At 37.3% G+C, this 26678-nt stretch overlaps 3 protein-coding genes across 5 annotated transcripts in view; 2 read left to right on the top strand and 1 right to left on the bottom strand.

The window, feature by feature from the left end:
- Nucleotides 1–1118, bottom strand: part of mld (molting defective) — a 37536-nt gene extending 36418 nt beyond the window's left edge. For both annotated transcript variants that reach the window (XM_020955507.2, XM_020955515.2), the window contains exon 1: nt 487–1118. The gene's annotated coding sequence lies outside the window, so the exon portion shown is untranslated. The remainder of the gene's footprint in view (nt 1–486) is intronic.
- Nucleotides 1119–1124: 6 nt separating this feature from the next.
- LOC110184471 (uncharacterized) lies at nt 1125–3446 on the top strand. The gene has a single exon (XM_020953020.2). The coding sequence runs from the start codon at nt 1289–1291 to the stop codon at nt 3203–3205; it is 1917 nt and encodes a 638-aa protein (XP_020808679.2). The 5' UTR covers nt 1125–1288; the 3' UTR covers nt 3206–3446.
- An 850-nt stretch (nt 3447–4296) lies between these two features.
- The window catches only part of REPTOR (repressed by TOR), a 28471-nt gene continuing 6089 nt past the window's right edge, over nt 4297–26678 (top strand). The window contains exons 1-2 of one of the 2 annotated variants that reach the window (XM_020953054.2): nt 4297–4532; nt 11411–11469. The gene's annotated coding sequence lies outside the window, so the exon portion shown is untranslated. Of the gene's footprint in view, nt 4533–11410; nt 11470–16178; nt 16478–17130; nt 17436–26678 lie in introns of those variants that run through there. The other variant, XM_086840779.1, reaches the window with a different exon arrangement.

Here is a 26678-nt window from a genome sequence, read left to right as displayed (position 1 = left end):
TGTGTGCAAAAATTTCAAACAAAATGCCAATTATGCCAGAAAAGGAAATCGCAAAAAAGAAAAATTCGAAAAATAAAATACAGCGATAAGTGGTTGGAAAAGCTCGGTAAGCAGATTAATTTGGAGAGCTGTGTTTCTCCTAATTGCTCCTGAACGTCAGTGCCCAGCCCATCACTCTCTCCCCCTCCCCCTATACCATGCGGTCTGCCTCCTTGTCGCTCTTGTTGTTGTTGTTGGTATTTTCATTTATGAGCACTCTTTGTTTTTGGGCTCCATTCGGCGGGCGCTATATCGCCCTCCTGTTCTATCCGCCAACCGCTAAAAGGCGCACATACACAGCACACACACTCTTGAGCAAGAAGGACCCTTTGTGCGCCTGCTGAGAACGCATCAACTTGAGATTTCCACGCAGGAAGCTCGAAAGCACATGTAATTGGTCCGGCATGCTTTTTATCCGATTATTACGCTTTTACGCTTTATACTCACATTTTTGGCGAAGGCGCCTGGGAGCGCACATCCTGGGCGATTAACGCCGCCAGCGGGGGCCGGCGGCAGAACCAACCACTTCCATGCAACGCGATGATAAGTGTCCTTTTCCTTATCACATTCACAAATCTCCAGTCTAAAAACACTCGTAAAACCCGGTTTCTCGATTTTTTACAAATTTTTTGCGCAAATCCAGCTTGGTAAGTACGGTTCCGAAATCAGTGCTGGCAAAACATGATATCGATATACATATCTGGCATGTCTGAAAATGGAGAAGCTTTTGAAGCTAGCAGCTAGTTTATAGCCAAACTAGTTTTTGGCGTTCCTTTTTAAATTTGGGGGAAACATTTGTGAACGAGGTGCAACAAATCTACTTAATTCAAAAATATCTATCGGTTCGAACAAAATTTTAAACTGTTTATGTTCTCAATACAAAATTGAAATATCCCGTCAAATAGAACCAGAACCAGTGCCAGTTTCCAAATTTAAGGAAAAATTAACATCGCACGAGCTATCGATAAGCGATAATATTTCGATTGTTGGTAGTGAAAATAATCGAGACGCGTGGTATAAAATTTACAATTTACAAACTCTACAGACTTTTTTGGGCTTTTTCATTCAACACGAAAAAAATTTTCAACACCAATGTTGATGATTTATTTAAGTGTGACCGTTTGTCGCTTAGGCTGAAATCCGTTCTTTTTCGAAGGAATTTTTAACATCTTCAACGCGGTCTTACTGCACCGCGTTTCTGAAGTAAACATTTGTAAATAATTTCCATTTTCGCTTTAATTACTGCAAAATGTCAATGCAAAAGGCCAAAATCATCGACCAAAAGGAGTACCTCAAGAAGTACCTCTCCGGAGACAAGGAGAAGAAGAAGAAAAAGAAGGAGAAGAAGCACAAGAAGAGCACCAAGGTGAAAATCATTGATGACGATGCCTACGATGATGACAACCGGGAAATGGACGAGGATCTGCTGCTGGGCGGTGAGGATGCACCCCAAATTGTGGGCGAGTACATCGAGGAGGATCCCAACGTGCGCAGCAAGTGGCGCAACATTGCCGTCAAAGACGAAATCAAGGAAGAGCAAGGGGCAGAATGTCCGCCACCATCAGCGGCTGATATCCGCATTAAACAGGAGCCGCTGGACGAGGAATCGGGCATGTGGGGCCGCAAAGCTACTAGCACCAAAATTAAAGATGAATTCTCTCCCCCCAGACGAAGCCCTCCCGTTAAAATCAAGCAGGAGAAACGCAGCAGTTCCAGGGATTTGAGTCCAGCGAGGTCTCCGAGACGGAAAAGAGACGCAGATCAGTCGCCACAGCGTAGGAAGCGCAGGGATTCCGATCAAAGTCCTCCAAGGCGAGGTAGGGATCAAGATCAGTTGCCACAGCGAAGGAAGCGAAGAGATTCTGATCAAAGTCCTCCAAGGCGAGGTGGGGATGCAGATCATTCACCACAGCGTAGAAAGCGACGGGATTCTGATCAAAGTCCTCCAAGGCGAGGTAGGGATGCAGATCAGTCACCACAGCGTAGAAAGCGACGGGATTCTGATCTAAGTCCTCCAAGGCGAGGAAGGCACGCAGATCAATCACCTCCAAGAAGACGAAGAGACGCTGACCAGTCACCACCTCGAAGAAGAAGGGATTCCGACCAGAGCCCGCCCAGGAAACGAAAGGATAAGGACCAATCACCACCAAGGAAGCATAGAAACTCCGATCAAAGCCCTCCCAGGCGTGCCAACAGTGACTACGACCAAAGCCCACCCCGTAGAAGAAAGGATAGAGATTCGTCTCCACCTAGAAGGCAAAGGGATTCCGATCTAAGTCCACCCAGAAGACGTAAAGAAGACGATCATTCGCCGCCAAGGAAAAGAGAGAAAGATGCCGACCAAAGTCCACCCCGAAGACGCAGGGATGACGACCACAGCCCACCAAGAAGACGCCGCTCTGTCAGCAGAGATCGAAATCCATATCGGGACCAGAACCCCTTCAAAAAAGAAGAGGGCCGCGAGAGGAAGAGCCGCTGGGCGAAGGCATCAGACAGCAAATCCCCTTCGCCACCACCCACGCACAAACCTAAATCCACCAAGACTCTAGATGGCAAGACTGCTGGGCTGCAGGATGCGCAAGCCCTGAAGAAGGAATCGGATGAGAGGAGAAAACGAGAGCACGCTCTATTCGAAGAGATGTCCACTGAGGTATCAGGCCGGGATGCTGAGATTCAGATGCGTAGCACTGGCCGGAAGGGACGTCGGGCACGTGATGCGGCCAACGAAGATCCCGCGGAACGCAGACGCAAGGAGGAGCACGAAAAGAAGAAAAAGGAGCTCTATGATAAATGGGGCAAGGGTCTGAAGCAAATAGAAGACCAAAAGACACGACTCGAGGAAATGGCTCATGAAGCTGCCAAGCCAGTCGCCCGGTACGCCAACGATGAGGACTTGGACAGGCACCTGAGGGAACAGGAGCACGCCGACGATCCGATGCTGGAGTACATGCGACAGAAACGCAAAAAGAAGGACGAGAAATCCAACAAGCCGGTGATGCCCAAGTACGAGGGCAGTTATCCGGAGAACCGCTTTGGTATACGACCAGGCTACCGATGGGACGGCGTGGATCGGTCCAATGGCTACGAGAAGCGCTGGTTTGACAAGCAGAACGAGCGCAAGGCGGTGCAAGACGAGGCCTACAAGTACAGCGTGGAGGACATGTAAACTTTACTATTTGTAATAAATATTTCACAACTGCCTGTAAAAAGCTTACAAACAATTACACATGTTTTCCGAATGATTTTTAAGTAACAAATTTTAATTCAATATAAAACTTTAATATTTTACAAAGAGAACATTTGTATTATGAGATTTTAATATTCTTGAAATAATGACGAAATTTCATTGATAATCAAATAGAAGAAACATTTGTTGTACAGATTCAAATAAACTTTTCTAATTAAAACTTAATTTTTATTCCTGTAGAAGAAACATTTTTGAAATAATCGCATACAAGGCGAAATTGAAGGAACAATAATGGTTGATGAACTGATATATTAATTAGATTTGAAATAAATAAATTGTTTTAGTTAATAGGCGGTAAAAGCATCCTTCTTGAAATAATGAAATAAGTTCTTAATTTATACATATTTGCAAAAAGTACAAAATATAATTTAAAAACACAATTCAAGAGCCTTGTTGAAATAGTGACGAAATTGCATAAATGCATATATGAGAAGAGAAGTGTCTAAATTATACATATTTGTAAAAAGTAAATAATATAAAATAGATAAATAATAAATAGATAAATAAAATAAATAAATTGTTCTAGTTAATAGCCTTAATATTAATGTCTGTAAAAGCTGCATTCTTGAAACAGTGACGAAATTCTAAAATGGTAAAATATGAAAAAAAAAATTTTTGAATTATGCATATTTGTAAAAAATTAACAATATTAGTTTATAACAATTAATATTATTGTCGGTCGAGGCAGCCTTCTTGAAATAGTGATGAAATCGAGAAATGGTGAAATATGAAGAACAAATTTTTTTTTTCGTGGTTTTATAAGAATCTAAAATAAATCATTTGGTTATTTAATAACACTTAATATTAATGCCACTAAAAGCAATCTTTAAATAAAAATAGATTTTCAAATAAAAACATTTAACTTAATGTTTTAGTTTCATGATTTTTGAATTACCCGCCAAACTTCGATAACGCGCACTTGCTACTGCAGCCCTGAATTTAACTTGCTACATTCTTCCCGATGTATCTGTAATCGCGTAAAATGATAATCTTGACATGTAAGATGTAAAATGTTAAGCTACTGCGTCGGAATTAGAGTGACCAAAATCCAAATATAAAAAGGTCTACAAAAATACCGTGACAATTTGGCCACACAAAATAAAAAAACAGGTGTTCAAAACAAAACAAAATTCGACCAAAAAAGAAACGCTTAAAACTCCCGTAAAAACTGACCAATTTGTAACAATCTAAGTGTAATTATTTAGTTGAATGCTTGTGACACCTACGGAGTGCTTTACTTTATCGGGTAAGTGCCGTTTTCTGATAAATTAATCCATTCTAACATTTTTGCTTTGTAAGCAGTAGAAACGGTATTTTGCTTTGCTTTGTTGCTGTTTTCGTTACAACGAACAAAGCGTAACAATTTGTAAGAGTGTGCGAGGGGGCGGGGAAAATAGTGTTGGTGTGCGTGTAACTAATTAGCATAAAACTTAGCCACAAAAGCAAAGCCAAAGAAACGTGGTTGTTGTTGGTGTCTGCATTGGGCTTGGGGCATTTCGGTGGTTGTCCTGCCCTTCGCCTTCAACCGCAATTGTCGGTCAGCCGATGGAAAACCTGTTTGTTTGTTTGCTGCTGCTGCTGCTGATTGTTGTGATTTTGTTGTTGCTGCTGCTGCAGCAGCACTGCAATTTCTTTGGCGCAAAATTGGCGCGAAAAGTTTTCCAGCTGCAAAAACGTGTAGAAATCAGGCATTTGGCGCATGCATCTCTCTCGCTCTCTCTGTATCTCTTTCCCCCCTATTATTTCCCTTTCTTTTGTGACTATCTCTGTGGCATGCAAATACTGCAATCAGCAGTGGCTCACTCTCTCCCCATCTCGTTCTGGCTGACACACATACACACTTCCGCACACGGCATTCATTCATGACACTGTTATTTGCTCCCTCTCTCTCTCCCCCTCATATTCGTGGTGTGTATTTCTTCTTTGTATTTCACTTTGCAATGTTTTCCATTTCTTAAATGGTTTTCCTACTCAAACGAAGATTTGAATTAATTTAATTTAATTTATTGTTTACAAATGCAAATTTAAGCAATTTACACGGTGCAAAAAGTTAGCAGTACTTACAGTGGCTGCCTAAGTCAATATTATTAATTTTAGGAATGATGTGCTAAAATATCAGGGCTTACTATATAATTTAAACACTTTGGAGTTGTTTGCATAATTTTCATATTCTAGGGAAACAGAAACTGGAATTCATTTTAAATCAATTAGAAAATGTTTCTAAGAAAAAGCAAAGAAATCTTATTTTCCAACGTCGAAGTTTATTTAATAGTAAATATAAATATTAATTTTGATAATGTCATCACTTTAAAATCAATATTTTCAATACCCTTTCCAACAAATGGAGCTAAATTAAAAAAGCAGATCAACGCCTAGCATTTTTGACCCCCAAAAAGGAAGAGCAGAAGACACCCCAAGAAAGCCAAGAACCTTGGCTGGTCCCAAAAACATCCCCCAAGCAAGCTCAACCCTTGTCCTTGGCACTTCCATGTGCATTTCCTTGAGCTTTTTCCCCGTTTAGGGTGCTTCCAAGGACCCAGTGACATGACATTGTAATGGCTTAGAAATTTACACGCATCTCCTGCTGAGTGCCTGCTTCTCGGCACCCCTTACAATTCCGAGATTGATCCTCCCCTTTGGTCCACTCTTGGGATTCGAGGGGTTGGTTTTTGTCTTCAGCACTGAGGAAAACTCACCTTTGCATAGGAATTTCAAATTATGTTCTAAAATTACTGATTCCTAGGAATAAAAACAAATTTTGAATATGGGCAATTCTCCAGAAACGTGCACCGCGGCCAAAAACTTAAAATTGCTTAAAAACGAGTATTTTTAACATGATTACATTAAAAATTGGTCAGGATGATCAAGACTAAGAGAATTTTTCATTTTCTAAAATAAGTTTCAAAAAAATCGATGTCAAACACGCTCAAACGCAAATAATGTTGTTTTTATCAAAAAAAGGCATAAAAAATGGCATGTTTTGTTTTGATGCCCATCTCTTAAACCGAACCATTTTGCTTTAACTTCAATATTAAGTGCAAAAGGACATATCCGATCTCCAATATTCGTACAGTTTCAGTTTGAATTAGCGCTTTCCAAACTGTCGCGTGCGACCGGGACTAAAATTGAATTTAAAAAATAACTACTTAATATTTTAAAATCAAACAAAATACGTTAGTAAGATAATTCATTGCGTAATTCATTAAAATTTATTGTATTACAATTTTTCATCACGTTTCGCTGAAATCAGAGCTTAAACTGGTTTTTTTCAAATGTAACTTCTATTTTTGTCGCGTGCGAACGCAGTACATTTTAGTGAATATCTTGAAAACAAACAAGGGTTCAAAATCGACCTTTGCACCAATTATAGTGCTAACCAAGAGCTATACGTTTCAATTTTTATAAAATTAAAATAAAGTCTTGGCACATGTGTTTTTTTAGTTTGAATGCGTACGAATGTCGCATTCGACACCAGAGAATTGCCCATATAACGTTATCTGTTTAAAAACCCTCTCAAGAGTATTCTAATTTCAGTCACAAGCTTGTAATGCTTTGAAGGAGTCATTTCCGACCCTATAAATCATATATATTCATGATCAGCATAAGCAGCCAAATCGAAAGAAAAACAAAATTTTAAAAAAATTTTAAAAATTTTGACTAAGTTATGGGTTTTTTTAACTTTCATTATTCGGAAAAATTTTTCATATGATTGTCATATTGATTTAGAGAATACGAATATTCGAATCGATCCTATAATTAAATTGCAAAATGCAAGGATATATAAACATTGGCTTCATGAAGTTAGTTTCCTTCCTTGTTAGAGTTTAAGTCTTAAACCTTAACCTTCTTTATTTTTTTACAGTGTAAACTTTTGGTACTGGAACTCTAGTATTTTTTGTAAAGCGTTTTTTAATTCCTTTACATGCTGGAAGCACTGAAGGGCAAAGTTATTCAAATTTCCTTTGTTCAAGGCCGCCCTCTTGAATGGGAAGTGAATTCGGGATTCATTTGGCTTGATTCGAAGGAATTTCCTCAACACCACGTGCTTGGATTTTGGGATTTCGAATGAGTCATAGAATGGGGTTGTTGCTAGGGAAGCTTCTGAGTGGAGGAACTACTCAAGTTGAAACTGGAATTCGAAGGGAAGATCTTCCAATCAGTGTTCTCTAGGCATACGATTCCTTCCCTTCGATTTCATATTAATTCCTTAATTATTACCTCACCGACTTCAAGCTGGGAGAGGAAGACCCCTAATACACCCCGCTAGGTTAACAAATAACCCAAGGAAAACAATGGAATTTTCATAATTTCTCCCTGCCCATCTGGTTTTTCCTCCTTTTTGTACCATATCCTCTTAGAACAATGTTAGGTAAAAGCGCCCCGCTGGAAAAACTAGTTTTTCTCTCCTTTCTTTGATCGGAAAACAGAAGGCGAATGCCTTGTAACCAGTTTTTGCTAATTTGTGCACACGTGCAAATCCTTGAAAGGACTCTTTCAGGAAAACTCGTTCTTGCCCGAGGCTCAAAAAAAAGAAAGTGTTGGGTTCAAATCGCCGCCGGCCACTGACACGGGAAATTAAGGTTAATTCATCAAAATTTTCTCAAAGTCTGTAAGGAAAATTCAGTTTCCTTGCATCATTTTTCATTTGGATAATTAGGTTCTTGTTATGACATTTCAGAGTTCAGAGTGTGAGATCATCATGTGGTGTCAAGATGACTCAGCCCTAAAGTGATCATATTATGGCCAGAATGAATGGTTATTAATGAGAGTTTAAGCTGGGTTCAAGTGGCAGTCAAAGGGATAGGAAAATCAAAGTTGAGATACTACACATAGTCAAGAAGTTAAAATAGAGCAAAAATGATCTATGATCTATTGACTAATCTTAGATAGAATATATCTAATATATAGCTTCTGTTCTAAAGCAATAATCTATTAAAAGTTTCTCCTTAACAATCACAAGATAAGGATAACACTGAAATCTGACCTCAGAAGGTGTTCCCGTGGGGAAATCCTTTTCCCTCTAAAAACCAGTGGCTATACTCTACTCAAACTGAGTCATAGGCTCCAGCCTTGAACCATAAATCAAGGAGGCATTGTTCCCATTAGATTGTTCTACTTACCAAACTGCTTACAGAACTTTGTAAGACAGACAATGGAGGGGAACAATCCAAAGGAAGAACCGAATCCTGGGACAACCCGCTGCCCTAGATAAGCATGAAAAGCATCCCAAGATCTCTTATTATTATTATTATTATTTGTAGTTTGCCAGAGTTCCGTGAATGCTATTCGGAATGCCAAATTTCAATTTCCAGTTTGCTTTTGAACAAAAGCACACGCATATGGATCAAAGGACATTAACTTTAGTGTCTCGAAAGGGGGAAGCGAAGACAGCTAGGATTCGGGACAATAACTTGGGACGAAGACAGGACAATGATATGGTAGCGTCTTAACCAACCCTTGGCCAAGTTTTATGTGCTACTCTTATGTTTTCCCAATTTTTCACGTTGGCTATAAAAACAGTTCCGATTCTTTTCATTCTTCCGGTTTTGTTTTGTTAGGTGCGCGTTTTTCCCCCTTTTTTTCGGGAGTTTTCCCTCCCTCTTCAATAGAAATGTAAATAAGAAAATTTTAATAATAATTGAAATGAGTTTTCCATATGGCATAAGCAATCGAAACGAAAGGCAGTCGAAAAATGATCTTCAAGGAGGGTTGCATGCAACCAACCCATTCTAAAGAACTGCATGCGGCAACCCACAGTTAAGTATGTAATTTTCTGCCATCCATATGCAGATTCAGGGAAACCCAAGGGGAGAAGGATACAAGGATCTCGTCCTTCTGCCCCTGACATCGATGATTTATAAACTGTTTTTTAATCGCCTGCCGTGCCGCCTGTCGCCAGATTTTCAATTTTCAATTTCCATTCGAACTTCTGTTCCGGCAAACATTTTCAATCGATGTATGTATATAATTGAGCGTTAAAGAGCGTGGAAAATGCATAAAAGGGGGAAATGCCAAGATGGGGTTGGGGATCAAAGCGAAGAAAATTAAATGGAAAGTGATTTCTAAAAAGGTTTCAACTGTACTTTCCTTTAATTTATTATATTTTTGCTTTATGACTGGACTTTGAATAGGGAATATTTGAGGTTTATCATGGAAACCTAACTCAATCGAAGTTTTAAAATAATATAGTATTAAAAACTTTATTATTTATTTATACAATTAATAAGACACTCTTTTTATCCTTTGCATAAAATTATAAATGTAAATCATTACAAGGTAATTCTTGAATAATTTTCAAATAAATTAAATTCAATAGAGAAAGAAACCTCTAAAAAGTTTCCTAATTATAAACTTTACCTTGAAATGTACTTGAAGTCTTTCAGGATAATATCCTTCAACCTGTCTCTAAAACTAATCCACATATTTCCAGGAACACCAAATCCTAGTTTAATTCACAAGAAATTCCCCCTAATGGTTTCCAAATGAATCCTTTTCCTTAAAAACAATTACTTTAAAGGCTTTCCTTTCTTTTTGGCCACCAATTTCTTCGACACCCACAGAACAAACTCATAAAAATTGCAAGTTTTACTGTACTTATTTTTCTCCCTTTTTTTTTGGCTGCATTTCCACCGTTTTCCGGCATCTATAATTTATCGGTGCGGGGGGGAAAACTCACAAATTCACTCACTCATTCATGGAATATACAACTCCTTGCCACTGCCTCTAGCGCTTTTCCACCCCGCGTCGTTTGCTGGCCAAACAAAAAGTTAAATCGTCTAGGAAGAAAAAAATACAACAAGAAGCATCCAAAGGAGAGAGTGGATTCGGGGTTACTTTTTCGGCGTCTTTCCACCCCCCGGGATGGTGGTTATCTTCCTGCGTCCTGCGGCAGGATATTTCAGGATACAATTCTGTACTCTCCCGCATTTGGGTCGGTGGAGGGTTCACCCAGTCTCTAGAGCAACCTGAGACGAGACGACGGCGAGAGCAGGCAATCTCCACATCCACATCTCCTGGCTTCTGGCTTTGGACTCCCGAGGCATTCCGCCGCTAGAGGCTGACACAGTTATCGAGTGCAATCCGGACAGGTCGGTTGTGTGCTCCTCGCCGTGGTTGTTTCGTCCTTCGCGTCGCGTTTTTCCCGGTTTGTTAGATTCCCTCGGTCGCGTATTTTCGTTTATTTTGTTATTGCCTAATCCCTAGGATCGTGTTATTCAAGCAAATCTTTTGAAATCGAAGCCTTTTGCCTTTAACTTTTCGGCGAGTTTCTTACGCATCGTTTGTTTTCTGTTAATCGCATTTAGAGTCGTGTTTTTTAAAAGGAATTCTGTTTATAAATTCCACTAGTAAGTACACAAAGAAAAATGGGTAAATGTATAAAATCTTTACCTTAAAATAATAAAGGAACAGAGATCGTACTAAATATGTCTACATCTTAATTCTTATAGAAGAGGGAAGTGTTATTGTAATTAGATGTTTTGATTAAATTTCTCAATTAATTTTATAGTATTTCCTCAACAAATTTTCTGCAAAATATAATTATAAGAAATGTCTTAATTACTTCTATATATCTTTTTTTAATTGTTGAAATTAATCCTTTCCCTCCATTTCCCGTCTCTGTGAGTAAAGGGGAGTAAATCTCTGTCTGTATTCCGCCCCCTGTAACCTTGTCAGTAGTCAAAGTGCTATCCATTAATTGCACCAGGCAGATAGCAGCCGGCAATATGTATAATTTACATATAGATCTGTCTATAATATATATATATACATTTATATATACAGAACCGATCCATGTCTCGCTGCCTTGTTGCTAAACTGCAAATATAGTCTCTGTGTCTGAGAGTGCAACAATTTTATATCTGAACGTCTGCAGTTCTCTTTGTTTCGCTTTGGATTTGTTATAATTTCAACAACTTCCGCATTGTCAAACATATAGCTTGCATCTCTATATATATGTATGTATATATGCGAATATATACACTGCAATAAATTCTTATACAAAAACTACATTTTTATGGATTCCATAAGGCATTTTCCACCATATACTTTTCACCTACAACTTTTGCTAATTATATATTTGCTTTGATATTTATGTAAATACGTTTTCCTTATTTCCATTTGCAGGTTGGCATTGAATAAATTACATTTTGGAAAATTACAAAAGTAATCAGAGGGACAGAGAGGTAAGTTTTGTAAAATTTTGTGTTTTATTTTATAGATTTCCTATTGCAGTCAGGAAACTCTTTGAAATTAAATAATTTATGTTCCATTTCAATTTCACCAATTGATTATATTCAACCATGAGCTTTGTCCAAGTTTTATTTTTATTTTTCATCATGATGACGGACAAGTATTAGATAATGACATGGCCTAACCGCACAAAAGAATGAAATAAGAAATAAATAATGAAAGAGCCAGCAATCGGCCCTGAACTTGACTTGAGTTGGTCTTTAGGAAAAGCGAGTCAATGGTCTGGTCTCTCTTTGGTATACCACAAAAATAAATGCTTAGTGGCTAAAAGCATTGTGGGTATTATTTATTTTTGTATATACATATATATACATATGTATATATCTTTTCGCTATTATATTTTATCAGTTCTTTTCGCATTTTGTTGCTGCCGTTTGGGGCCAATGAACGTAAAGCTTGCAAATCAGCAAAAAAGAAAAAAGAAATGAAAATGAGGAACAAAAAATTGTTTATACAAGCTAGCAAATTGCTAAATGCTTTTTCTATCACATGCAGAGTGCATGTGAGTGTTCAGCGTTGAGGGATATGGCTCATAAAAGATCTGGTTAGTATAATATAAAATCAAGTTTAATCAACTGGAACAATTTCATGTTCAAAATCAATTTTAAATTTATATTATATTCATTTGAATTTTCTATACAAGAGTAAAGAAAGTAATTAAATTCAAAAGCAGATCAACATATTTCTTAAGTAATAATACATTTGACTTATACTATATCTAGTTTCAACTTTGTATATTTATTTATATACAAAGGTTCTACTATCTTATATCTTTATCTTTCTTTGACTCCTCCACAAAAGTAATTCAAATTCCAGCCTTTATCAAAGGCTTCTTGGAACTTTATGAAAAGCTAATACTTTTGTTTGAACAACCCATCAAATTAGTGGGAATTATTAATTTGGCTCACCACCCCTCCTTTTTCGATGGGAAATTCTAGGAAATTGGAAAATTTTTGGGGGTGCGCTTCTTCACCTATACAGGCCAAAAAGGAAAATGAAAATATAGACATATATAATACGCATACACACATGAGAGAGAGTGAAGAAATTTTGGCATTGTTATTCAGACCACTTCCCAGACCTAGTTCCCAGTTCCTCCCCCCTCTTGAAACGAGGTGCCTCGTCTGGCGGCGCCCCTTGTGCCAATTTCCATTTGATAAACATAAACAAATCGATACGCGTCACAACAACGTCTCTGATGGAGACATGTGGGGGGGAGTTGGGCAGGGATGGAGACCTGGAAGGACTGCTCTCTGCATCAGTATATATAAAGAGACTAACAAGCTTTGTGTACACATTTGCCGGCTGGGCTCCCCCTCCTTCCAAAGAGGGTGGGTTTTTCACGGAGGCGAAAGCGCCATGCTGGAAAATTACGACGCAGAAATCAAGTTAAGAAGGATTAATCCTTAAACAAACGATGGTCAGTTTGGCCACTGTCTGAAAGTAAATCCTATGTAGGAGTAGGGTATAGGGTATCCAGGGAAAGAGTATACTGTTTTTGAATGAATCAATGAGATCTTAAAAGATTGCTCAATTATCTATTAACTAGGATACAGGGTCGTTTAATATATATTACCTTAAAAATGTAATTGCTTTCCTTTAGACACCTTATCAATTAATTTCTAATTAGAATTTCTATGCTCACCCTTAGTAATCGAACTGAATTTCCCCCAAAAAAGTAGGCAAAGCTTTTTTCGCACTCAATGCCGGGTACTTTATGGTCGGGGATCCTTGCTTCCTTACAAAATCCTCTCTTTTTTCCACCCATTTGGGACTGTCCTTGAAAGTCTGCGGTTGGCATTTTGTTGTGCTTCTGCTCATTCATAACAAGGAGCAACATCAAAAGAGCTGAGAGGATGAGGGTGGAAATATATTTTGGCCAGGAAGCTTATGTGGCTTAAACCCCAAAGCTCTTGTGCTTCGGGCGTTGCCAGATGGCTACTAAATGAGAAACACTTGTGCCGAAATTAATTAATTAGGAAATATTTATTCCCTAGCACATCTCGCCAATAAAGAAAGGGTGAGCATCGAATTAGGAAAATGCTAGGCAAAAATGGGAAATTCGCGCCTCCGCATAATGAAAATGTCTTGAGGGGAAACGCCCACCAAAAAGCGATGGCAGAGCGAGGACAACGCCCACAAAAAACAAAAGGAAAAACACGACCACATTTATTCAAGGTCTTTTCACAAGCTTTGGACTGCCTTGAACTTCTGCGAAGGGAAAACGAAAGTGAAAGCCCATGGAAGGAAGGAAGGGTGGTGGCTTTGATCCCATGAAACCCGAGTCGGAGCGCCCACGCATACCCTTAGGTACATACGCATCTATATAAATCTATACATATGTATATAGAATGTATCTAAACACGGGTCTGTTATGTAGGCGGTGTCGGGCATTGGGAATATATTTTGTAAATACTTGAAATACCGGCGCCCACGTCCTTGAAAATCATTTAACATGCTTCCCCCAGGAAGATACACAGTGGAGGTCAGAACAATAAGGCAACCAAAAAAGGGAAGTAGTCCTTGAAGGATAGTTTTAAAGGATTGTCATTTTATAGATATGAAAATGATTATAAAAGTCTCAGTTTTAATTGAATTTTATTTATTAAATGGTTAAATTGAAGGGTTTATAAAAATAACTAGTTCTAGTCTGTGTATTATCCCTTTTGTTTCCTTTGAATTCTAAAATCCTTTCTTTGTGCTTCTTATTTTAGATATGTACTTACTAATTATATGTGAATTTCTCATGATTTAATGTTGACCACTGTTGTGTAAATCTACAACGTAATGTTTTACTGTCCGTGGGTGTTGCGTGTGAGGGATCTGGCTGTTGTCCTTGTTGCTCCCTATGTATCCTTGGCGTCGTCCCTCTTTGCGCCACTCGTGGCGCAATTTCGCATTCAAGGACATGGTCGTGATTTGCTGCCACAGCAGCACTAGTAGCAGCAAAACAACAGAGAACTCCGTGCGTCAGTCGGTTATTTTCCCCTCCAAAGAGTATTATGTAGGTGTCCTGTCCATTACGTGTCGGTACGACTTAATTCCATTGAACAGCAGCACCAGGACTCTGAATTGGCAGGACCTTTCCTGTTGCCCGGAAATCTTAATTGAGTGCTCTCAATTGCAGCCTTTGTTTTTCGAGGCAATTTTTATGAGATCTTGAAAATAATGATAATGATTTGTGCGAGTCCTTGAATGTTTCCCACATACATATGAGGCAATGCTTTTGTGGTAATCCAATTTGCTAAATGAATTTTGACTGGTTTCTTGATTGTGGCCTTAAATAAATACATCATGGTGAAGTGATTGAAATATTAGTTTGATTACAGCTCTATTCTTTTGTTAATACTATAGATTTCAAGTTTTGTAACACGTTTGTTGAATAAGAGAGAATGGTACATACATGTACATATACTAATTTTAATATTTAGTTCACTATTTCGTAAAATCATCTGGTCTGAAGTACATTTTAACTATCTATAGAAGTTATAATTTCTTTATCCATATATTCCTTATTTAGTATACTATAAAATGTAGAAAAGTCACTTAAAATATTCTGGAAAATAAACACCGAATAAATTATAGATTTTTCTTCCAAAAACTTGAGAAATAAATATTGAAATTAACAGAATAAGCTGAATAACGCCTCATTTTCCAGTGTTCGGTATTTTCCCGGTATTATTTTTATTTTTTGCCAACTAAGCTCCAACTCTATAAGGGATTGGATTGCACTCGATAACTGACATGTTGCATCAGCCGAATATATCCATTCGAGAACGAATCGATTCGTGGAATGTGGGAATAGCAAGAGATATATTATATTGAAATCATATTGATACGCGATTCAGAAGTTGAATTGATAAATATTGGGTTGTTTGTGCACTCGGCTCCTCCTGATTGTTGTTGTTATAAACAAACTAATCAAAATCGGAGGGGGAAAAAAGTGCAATGTCAGCAGAGAATAAATACAAAAAAATAAATAGCGCTCGTTTCCCTTTTATTTCTTTGTGCAATTCTTCTTCTTTAATTCTTCAATTTGCAAGAATAAGATCCTTTATAGTATATTTGTAGTTTTTTGCAATTGATGTAAACAAGTTTATTTATACACTGGCGAAAAATAAAATAAAATCAAAGCGCCAGACAAATTTCATAACAAAAATTTGCATAAAAAAACAGCAAGCGAAAGCCAAAACAACAACAACAAGAATAAGAACAAGAATAGCGAATGAGCAAGAAAGAGGAAAACAAGCCGAAGTAAACAACAAAAGTGACGTCAAAACGGCTAGTGTGATAGAAAGAGAGAAAGAAAGCTTTGTAAATGAATTTATTTAATAATCAAACGCAAAGAGCAGAAGAATAATAAAAACCAAGACAACAACACCGAAACAGACTGTACTCGAGCTTTATGTCCGCTCTATCTCCCTCTATCTTTCGTTCTTTGGAAAAGTGGAAGTGAAAGAAGCAACAGTGTTTGCCTGTGTGTGGGTGTGAGTGTGCTTGGGGCATGCGCACACGCGGTTCCCTCTCACTCTCTCTCTCTCGCTCTGTGGACAGCTGTACAATCAAAACAAAAGCAATTGGGGAGCTTTTGGCGCTCTGGTTTCTGGTTTTCGGCTTTGTCGCCGAGCTTTGTATACTTTTTATCAATCGGTCAAGAACGTTTCACGAGCAAACACGCGAACAAGAACAGCCAAGAACTCCAACCAGAGCTCCAGAGTGTTGGTGAAAGCGCACACACACACTCACACACAAAAACAAGAACACACAGATACACGGTGTGATAATCAAAATAAAAAGAGGAGAACGAAAACAATTAAAGTGTACAAAAGCAAAGCAGAAGCGTGTGCAAATTGAAATGAAACCGAAAAATCATATTAATAGTTGGTTCGTCATAACCAGTCGCTGAAATCTATTGCCGCATTTATTGAACTAGTTTCCGAGGTAACCGAAAAATAATTTGCATAAATAAATAAACGCTGCGTTTGGAATTTGTCTACAAAATAATATATAAAAATATACAAACATACATACATACATATACGCATATATAAATCGGTGTGTCTGTGTGCGTATAAAGATTCTTATTAGAACCCCCACCACTCTCCACAACAAACGCAGAGAGAGGGAGAGACTGAGAGTTGAAGAGGGACGGCAACAGCCGAAAGCCCCAAAAGCTGCGCTCTCGCTCTCTGGCATCGATCAGTTGTTCGCTTGGCGCTCAGCTGCTCGGTCCAACTTTGGAAATAAACCGCAAAATTGACAACAAACAAAACTGAAAGAAACAGAGAAAAAAAAGTAACGCGAATGAACAGATAAAAGGCATCGAGAGAATCAGAATTTGTTGTAAATTTTTGCCATTAATTAACAAACGAGTTCCACGAAAATACATTGAGTGCCAAACGCAGTTTTTGTTCGGAATAATACATATAAATAAATCAAATCGACATTGTCGCCGCTGATAAGATTCTTACTTGTGCGCGCTTATCAAAATCCATACAAAGTTTGTGTTTAGTTTGGTGTGCTTCGGATGATATGTATTTTCTGTGCTTCATTATAAATAAATTTCCGTCTTAATCGCCACATGTGTGACCCAGTTTAAAAAAACACACTCGACCACACATAAAATAACAATGAAATTTACATATAAACACGGCCCTCTCATGCATAATAATTAATAACAAACGGAAGGAGGCGCAGAAAAGCGAGAGGGGAAAACTTCAACAAAAATACAATATCAATTAATTCGTAAACACAGCGCCGAGGAAAATGTGTGTTTAAGCATTTTATGCATTTAATTTAAAACCTTCAAGGAAGTAATACAAAACGTTTTTACAACAATCCCCCCCACACACAGCATCCCTGGCTTGTTTATATACAATTAAACAAATAATCTGAAAAGGTGCGTACAAAAGTATTAAAAATGTTTAAAGATTAACCAAACGACCCAAAAAAAGTAAAGAAATCAGAAAAGAAATACAGAATGGAAAAGCTTAAACATTAAGAATTATGGGCTATCAAAAAGATTCCTTATTTTCATGAGAATAATGAGTTTGGGGAAAATCTCCAACAAAATATGAAAGAAAAGATACACAAATTGTATACACCCTTACAGTTGGCAAATCAGTTTCAATTATTAACATTCTATTTATCTAAATTTATCAATATTCTTCTATGAAAATACTCTCGTCAAATCAAAGTTTAAAAATCTTATAGCTAAGCCAAAAATGCATTAATTTTCATTTGGAAAGGAGTATTATGTTAGTTTTTCTATGGTTAAAAAATATGCATACTCAATTTAAAATTAAAAAAAAAATAAATAAATTATTGATAATTTTTGGAATTTCTTACGATGTAAACCCTTATAAAATTTGGAAAATTTGTTTTTCTACCAAACATGACTAGATTAACTCGGCTGTTGATGCTGATCAAGAATATATATGATATATACGGTCGGAAACGACTCCTTCGTAGCGTAACAAGCTATTAACTTAAATAATAATACCCTGAAAGGGTATGTTTATTATAAATAATGATAGATGAGGAAGGAATAATTTTATCCTAAAAATTTAAACAAATTAATGAAAGAATGACGTACAATCTTAGTTATTCTCAGAACAATTAAATAAGATCATTAAGAAAATTATAAATATATTTTCACGAAGAATGTATAAATAGGTTAAAGGTTTAAATCATATGTTTTAACGAATTTGTGTGATTCTGTGTAGATACAACAATAAATCTTTATAGTTCACAACTTTCTTATGCAGGAATTACAAATTGTAAGTAGCTCTTACTTCAACTCCAGCTCCCTAAGCTGACATATTTGTAATTTATGATCCCAGAGACCAATTAAAACATTAACTCAAGCCAGAAGAGGGTCTCCAAAAGCAGAAGATTTCCCCCCCAAACAAAAACCGAAACCGAAAACTAACAAAAAACTCAAAATCTAGGCTGCCCTTTTGAAATGTGAGACCCAACAGAAAAAAAAGAAACTAAACCTAAACCGAATCAAACAAAACAAAAGCAAAAAAAAAAAGAGCAGAGGCTAGCACATAAACCTATAAACATTCCAAGTTTTATTTATGTATCGAGCACACTGAATAGGCGGATATTAAAGCCGCGGCTCAAGTTAAGCGTTTCCTGTCGCGTCGACAGAATTATTTGTGAATCCACCGAGCTGCCTTTTTCTGCTCCTCAAGAGGCCAGCACTTTTTGTGAATTAAATATAATTCGAGAAAAAGGAACACTTAATTTTTTTTTGTTGTTGAGTACATTCTCGGTTCTCTCCCTATTTTTTCACCATTTGTGCAAATAATCAAAGGCAAACGCACACACAAATGCTCAAATGAAACAAAAGAAAATCAACAAAAAATTGACTGTGTATGGCAACAAAAAATTAAATTGAAATTGATTTCAATTTGAATTTTGTTCGTGCGGTTTGAGTTCAGTGTCAGTGCGAAAATTCAAGGTTGAAAAGTGTTGACTTTGCACAAGAAATACCCAACAAAAAAATATAAAACAAATGCAAAGCCAACCGACACGTGAGTAGCAGCAACAAAAGAGCACAAAAGCCTAAAAAAGCAGCCATATGTTGGGCAAACACCAATAGAGAAACACAGTCCCAATCCCAATCCAATCCACTTACCCCTCATCCCAGTTTGGAAGCCAGTTTTAAGTCAAACATAATCGTACATACGCCTCGTTTGCCTTTCTAGGCGCCACAACATTACGTATACGCAACGTAGCCCCGCCCAGCTGCCAAGCCTCAGTTGATTTTAAATGCTCAAAGTTTTGGTTTAGACCATCTTTAAATGGGCAAGGGCTAAAAGCAGCTGTGACTCAACTGCTGAGCGCACGATAAGAGCTGTAAAAATTCATCAGAAAAAACCCCAAAAATATATATAAAAATATTAATTAGGCCAGTGATTAGACTGCTGGTATAGCAAGTATTTATAAACACAGGAATATATGTTAAAATCATTTGATTGATGTCAACAAAAAAGAAAAGGAAAATAAATCTGGAAACCTTGAACAGATTTCCCACAAGAATTTAATTAACCAAATGACTCAAAGTATTCATAGGTTTTACCATCTAAAATCAGAAATTATTTCATCATTCCAGATATAAAACAATTTCTCAATCGTTTCTTTTAATATAAATAATCATAAAGTTGACTTTGCTGACATGTTGTTATCATAACTGGTTATATAGTCATTTGCCTGTATTAATTATATTATTTACACATTACAGATGTCTCAATTCATTTACAAGTTGTCGAAAAAAATATATATGGGAATAGTGCCAACCACTATTGTGGATGATCTATCCAACTGAGAATATTGCATCATTATTTTGTTGCCTGAACTTTTATTGATTTGTTTATTTTCCAAATCAATTTGTTGCAAAACCGATTTAAAACATATTATAATTTTGTTGAAATTGCTGACTATATAGTCTATATACGGTCATTTGCTTTTGCTGGCCTTCAACTTTCTTTGTTGCCGCCAGGGTGGAGATTTTTGTGATCTTTTCAGAGGCTGTTCTACGGATGCGGCCATTAAGCAAACTTGTTTGCTTTTCTTTGAAATTTCTTAAGGCAGAAATATTTAAAAAATATATACATATTTATATCAAGAGTGGTGGGGCGACTGTCTCTTGATTTTTTAAGTGCCGCTGACTCATAAATATATTGTTTTGTATTTATTTTGGATTTATAAACAAACACGCTGAAATCCCTTTCTTTTTTTTTTGGTTCAGTTTTTCTAGGAGAGAGGACAGTTTTGCTTTTTTGCGATAGTGAACAAAATAAATTCTTTGTGAGGGGCGTAGAACACTTCCTGAACCCGAAATTCAGTTTTATTTTGCCATCAGTTGTTGGTTTATCTCTTCTCGCCCGGCTGCGCTCGATAAGATAAGTTCCTCCATCCAGTTGGGGGACAGCTCTAAAAAATTTGCAAGTGCCTGACCCATTGAGCGCACCCCTTATCAGCGTCAGTGCCCATTGTCGTCGCCGTCGCGGTTGCTGCCGCCACGCGGCTGTTGGCTGATAAGAGGCGGAGTCCATAGCGGGACAGCAGCAGCAGCAGCAGCAGCTGACGGACTAGACGCCTTCGGACTCCGGAGGGTCTCCGCCGCTCGATAAGGAGGCGCGAGAACGGGTCTAACATCGGCTCACGTGTTGCTGCCTACTCCCAGAGTCGCGTCATTGATCGGTGGGAGCTGTTTCCTCAATACCCTTTTGAAGTGCATGCATTTCAATTTGTGTCTAGTCTACAGTCGTAGCACTCTTAAAAGCCGACTTAAATACATTTCTACAGTCACGATTTCTATTCATCTAAAGTGAGACTCCCCTGGCCCGGGGGCAGTATCATCTTCTGTTTGCTTTAGTATTCAGACGACTTGTGCTAATTTCTTTGTGTGCTGCTAAATCGATATAAATTGATTTTAATTATTTATCTATTAGCGAATCGGTGGGGAGGCGAACATGTTATACTCGGCTTGATTGGTTTGCTTCACAGGGATTCCAAGAGTAGAGGTAATTTTTGATACTTTCTTTGCAGTTTATCAAGTCTTTGGCCTTAAACACGGATACAAATGTGCTAAATCAATCATCACTGTAGTTATCTCTGAGTTTTAAAAGCTACAATCATTTAATATATTTTTATTATATTTTAAAAATCTATAACTAATTCAAAAAGCTTTCAATTAGCAATTAGTTTAAATAGTTCAAGACTTGAAAGGATTTACTTTTGTCTTTCTCACCGTTTTTCGTTCTAGAATGTGTAGATTCTTAAGTTTAGAGCGTTTCTACTATTTTCCCCAATTGAAATCCTTCCTCTGCGATTCTCAAAGTGTATAGCTAAGCATATGAAATTTTGTTGAAAATGTAAAATTTATCCTATATAAACCAACCTAGATCTCTCACCTCCAATGTGAATGCATATGTATATTCACTTCCCTGAGTTCGCTAATCGGCGCCTTGCCCCCCCGCTTCTCCTCCTCCTCCTCCTCCTCCAATCAATACAACAATTTACAATTTACGTCAGCTGTTTGTATAAGAAGTATAAAGTATAAAACACAAAAAAAGCAAAACAAAAATCGAACGCGACAGAGCGTGTTATATCATCAATTGCCAGACATTCGCTATGCTATGCTAAACATTCCGGCATATGAGTACGAAAAAAAATAAACGCTAGAATCGCATAGAATTACCAATACCCTGCACAATGCTACACCCCTCGAGTTCGTGCTATTCGCACATTTATGTATTTATGTGGCTATTTTATTTATTGCACCCCCTCCAACTAAAATGGGGGCACTAAAAATAAGTCGAAGGAACTTGCACTTGGCTCTGTGGCTACCTCAACATAAAATTGTTTATCTATGTGTGTGTGCGCTGATGTCGTTGTCTAGTGTGTGTGTGCACAGAGAAAAATTAAGTTTAGTTACAAATCAAAAATGTAAAGTATGTACAGTCCTCATTAATTATTTAAAATATTTTAATATCTAGGTCATTTTAGGTTCTAGTTAGACTCTTTATTTTAAATCATTTCTTTTCTGAACCTTTCATGCTCCTTTTCATTGAAGTGTATTTTTGTGCCTGTGTGGGTGCATGCAAAAATTGCGTGTACCTAAAATTAGAGCAAAGAGGGGGGCACAAAGCAAAGGCGAAGACATGGGGCACAGACAAAGGTAAAAGTGACTTGCACAAAATTGCTAAACAAAGAAATGGCCATAGTCTCCTGCGAGACAGAGAGGTCTAATTGCTACGAATGAGACAGAAACAAAGAGCACGCGTGGGGAATAGGAAAAAAAAAACTGCATGCAATCGCGGAACATGTGACGTGCGATGACGAATGTTGACGAAAACAAAATGCAAAGTGAATGGGAAAGAAAGGGGGAGGAATGGGGGTCAGAGGGAGAATTGAAATTATAGAGCACCTTACTATCGCATCACCAGGCATTGACCACTGCCACTGACCCATTGATAATGCGGAACGGAAGTTGAGCTCGCTCGCTTGCTCAGTTTTTTTTTCCTACATTTTCCTTTCAGCTTTTTGCTAGCTATTGCTTTTGTTTTCGTTTCAATTTTCAGCTCACACTGGTTTTGTTTTGAGCTAGTCTCCGCTTTGAACTTAATTCTCATTCTCTATACGACAAAATAATGTTGATAACACAAACGTGTCGCGATCTGACAGATCTTTGACACAATCTCTATATGGGATCTATAATATGGGCAAGATGTTGAAATCGCTGATGTGGTTAATTCAAATCTGAGATTCTGGGAAAGTGTGTTAACCCCAGACCAAGGGCTTTCCAGCTTTTATTACGAAAGTGAATAGATTAAAGTTCAATTTAGTCTAAATTCGCTGGTTTGGGATATATCTAAATATGATTAAATGAGAAATATATACTAAAACACCTGAGATATATCAGCTGTAATTTTCCTTGAAATTCTTTGAGTTGGTCCCAATGTTCATTACTCATACGCACCGTTGACAACATTTAGTGGAAACGTGTCGTATGAGTAATTTTTCTATAAGAAACCAAGTCATTGCTATAAGTAAGTGATCCTTCATCAGAATTTCCATTTCCATTTCCTCATCTGTCTTGAACGGACTCGTGTGTTGTCAATCGTGCAAATATGCCTTAAGAACGCTCTACACGTACAGATGTATACACATGCACATACATACGTAAAGCAATCAACAAGCACATGAAATCACACACTTGCACATAATGTATCTAGTATAAATTCTGGCGAAATGTAAAAAGCTTCCGAGAGTAGACATTTTGTTATTGTAAGCGGGCAACGAAAACCCCAGCAATAAAAATAATAACAACAACAGTCAAAACTCGTCAGTCAAGCAAAGCTACCAAAAGCTCCATCATATATACAAATACATACATATTTCACACACTCACACGTACAGGCCCCCATATAAATAGCTAAAGTCTACGAAGATGGCGACAAAAGCAAATAGACGGAAAACATATGTTGGAAAAAAAGAGAGAGCGGTACAGGGAAGGAGAGCCAAGTAAAAGCACCCACGCTCTCGCAAAGCTTTATTTATTTATATTTATTTTTTTTCCTTACAAGCGTCGCGTTTTGTTTACAACTCTGCCGTACAGAGGACTGTGTGTAGTTATGTGTGTGTGGGTGAGTGGAAAACAAAGGCAATTCTGCGATAAATTATACATTCAAAACAAAATATAAAAAATAAACAGTTTTGACCTTGGGCTCGCTTAAAATTCGTGCTCTCCCACTTTACGTTCGCTCACCGCTCTCCGGCTTTCAGCCATTTAATTTGTTGATAGCAAAGACACGCTAACTGTTTTTTGTTCTTCCTAACTTTCCTCGATAATTGTTATTATTATTATTATTGCATTATTTCATTGTGTGTTGAAATTGCTCATTCTACTCCCTAAAGCTGTATCGATGAAATGTGATGGCAATTTCTATACATTTTTATAGCCGGACTTCCCTTTCGTTGTTCGAAATTAGTCACGATAAAGTGCATTATTGTCACGCCTGGAACTTGAGCTCTGTACTTTGAACCCTTTGAAAGTTTTACCAACCGAAACCAAAGCACTTCACGTGCTCATCCCTCGGATTTTATTAGTTTACTTAGCTACAGGCTGGATTCAGTAATGTGAACTAGAACATTTAAAAGTTATAAAATAAAAGGAGTGTTAGCTTTTCAGAGAAATTATACATAGTATTGCTTTGAAAAGACTGTAATTTTTAGAAAATGTTAACATAAATGTGAAAAAGCTAATTGCTAAATGCTAACGGTCTACTGCTAACAGTGTTATACTAAATGCTAACACTGTTATAATCCAAATGCTAACGGTCTACTGCTAACAGTGTTATACTAAATGCTAACACTGTTATAATATAAAATTATCCTAATGTGATCATAATAGAACTAATTCTAAACCAGATATAAGGCATTCTTACTTATAAGTTTTCGTTATTTTCATTATCTGCAATTTCCCTTGAAAAGTTTATCTTAATAATTTTAAACTGTAAATACTTTGGGTATGGATTTACTTATATTTACTTGGCTTTATTCTCGCTCCTCTCTGCCTCGTCGGTATCATAATGCTTTGGATCAGATGTTCATCAGCTGCCCCGTTTTCACCAGCAGCGCGCTTCTTCCCCACCAAACATTTCGCGTTCATTAACTCGACGCGTCTGTGTGCGTGGGGGAAACTTTTGGATAGTAGTATTATTCATTATATAGAAATGCTTGTTTAGCTTTTATTGTTTGCTCCGTCTTCCACTTGGGGGTTTCGTCTTCCTCTGTCTTCTGGTTTTTTTATTCGGCAGCAAAATGTGTAATAAATTCTTTCCCGTTCGCGCCTTTGCGTCTATTTCCATGTTTGAAGTATATAACATTTATAAGTATACTATATAAGCGCCCCATTCGGGTTTTTTCGGTTCCTATGTTTTGGTGTTTGGTTCGGTTTGGTTCGGTTCTCGCTTTGTTTTTTATTGTTTGGCCTTCAACGCGTTCAGCTACCTTTGACGAATATTAAACAATTTCAAGAGGAAATAGCAATAATGTAAAGAAACCAGAGAAACAAGCATATCACTTAGCAAAGTAGAATTTTTGGTCTGGGTTTTGAGTTTGAGTTTTGAGTATATCAAGCTCCCTCTATACATACATATAAGGTGTGACCCTGAAGTCTTGGGAACGGTCATTACAAAGTTCAAATCGGAAGTAATGCAAAGCGGACCTTATCAAGCATAATATGTGTGTGTTGACTTATCGGTTGTAATGTGCGAAAGATAAGCCAGATCAGGATAGAATTCGTTGTTCAAATTCTCTGAGACTTTTGTGGAATATTCCACACCTGGATTAAGTAATTAATTTATTTAAAATCTCTAGAGACGACCCTCTTCCGGCTCACCTTTTAATTTCGCGATTGTAGCTCGTCAAGGACGGTTTCCTCCAAAAATTTTCCAAAATGCGCCGCACAAATTGTGCCAAATCCCTTATACTAGATGCACTTTTCATTTCTGATTTATGAACATTAAATGGAAAACGAGAATGTTGTATTTTCTTTTGTAAACAAACTAATTAATATTTATTATCGGGCCGCCAAAATGAAAAACAACAACAATAGCAGGGCAAGGCAAGTCGGGCGCCTTCTGATCCGCCTCAGGCCTTTCACCTGATCGGAAACGAATATAAACCAAAAAAAGAATCGGCTCGAATCGAACCCCGAAAAACGATCAAACCCGAAAATGGCTTACTAATTTTGCCAAAAACTTTTTGCCGATTCCTCTTTTGCTCTATTATTGTTTTGATTTTTGTTATTCGCTTTTTTTTTGCTAGTTCTTTCATTGGTTGTTTTGATGTGCAAAACAAAGTTGTTGATGATTTCTCTGCTCTTTTTTTATTTTTATTTTATTTTGCTTCCAAAAATTTGTTGATCACCAAATCAGTAAAAAAAGTGAGGGAAAAGAGAGGTTTTTTTTGACGGGACCGGGTCTATCGCTGTTGTTTTTCTGCTTAAAAATAGGCGATAACCATAACAATAACAAACGTTGAATAATGTTAAGTTGGTTGTGGTTTTGGCCTGCCTCTTAGATTTGCACATTTCTATTTTTCCAGAGTCATCAAAAGATTGGGTTGGCTTTATCACATAAGTTTTTAGTGCCATATCAGGTTGTTTTTGATATTAGTTTATAAGCTGAAGGGATTACAAGGCAGATGATAGCAAAGGGAAAGTAAAAATAGCAAGGGAAAAAGCAACCTAATCTTATCATGATTATTTAATTTATTTTATTAGCTTTGCGGGGTAAAACCCTAGACCATTCCCTCTGTCATAATTTATGTAGATATTTACCCATAATTTAAGCGATCACGTGTTCAGGCGAACACGTGAGACCATCAATTATAATCTTGTGTTGGGTTTGGCTTTAGTTCCGTCTAGATAACAGCTGCAAAGTACTTAGCATACTATCTAGAAATTCATCGGAATTGGGCTGAAAAGTATTCACTCGGGAAACAAGTGACTAGCCAATGATTACACAGAAAGAATGAATCATCTAGTTTATTTTTTGAAATAATTACAATTATTTCAACATTATAAAACCAATCAAATGTCAATGTTATGACTTTCATTCAT

This window comes from Drosophila serrata, unplaced genomic scaffold, assembly GCF_035046125.1.
Source record: "Drosophila serrata isolate PLE 108 unplaced genomic scaffold, ASM3504612v1 contig_382, whole genome shotgun sequence".
NCBI lineage: Eukaryota > Metazoa > Arthropoda > Insecta > Diptera > Drosophilidae > Drosophila > Drosophila serrata.
This window is presented reverse-complemented; position numbering and strand designations above follow the sequence as displayed.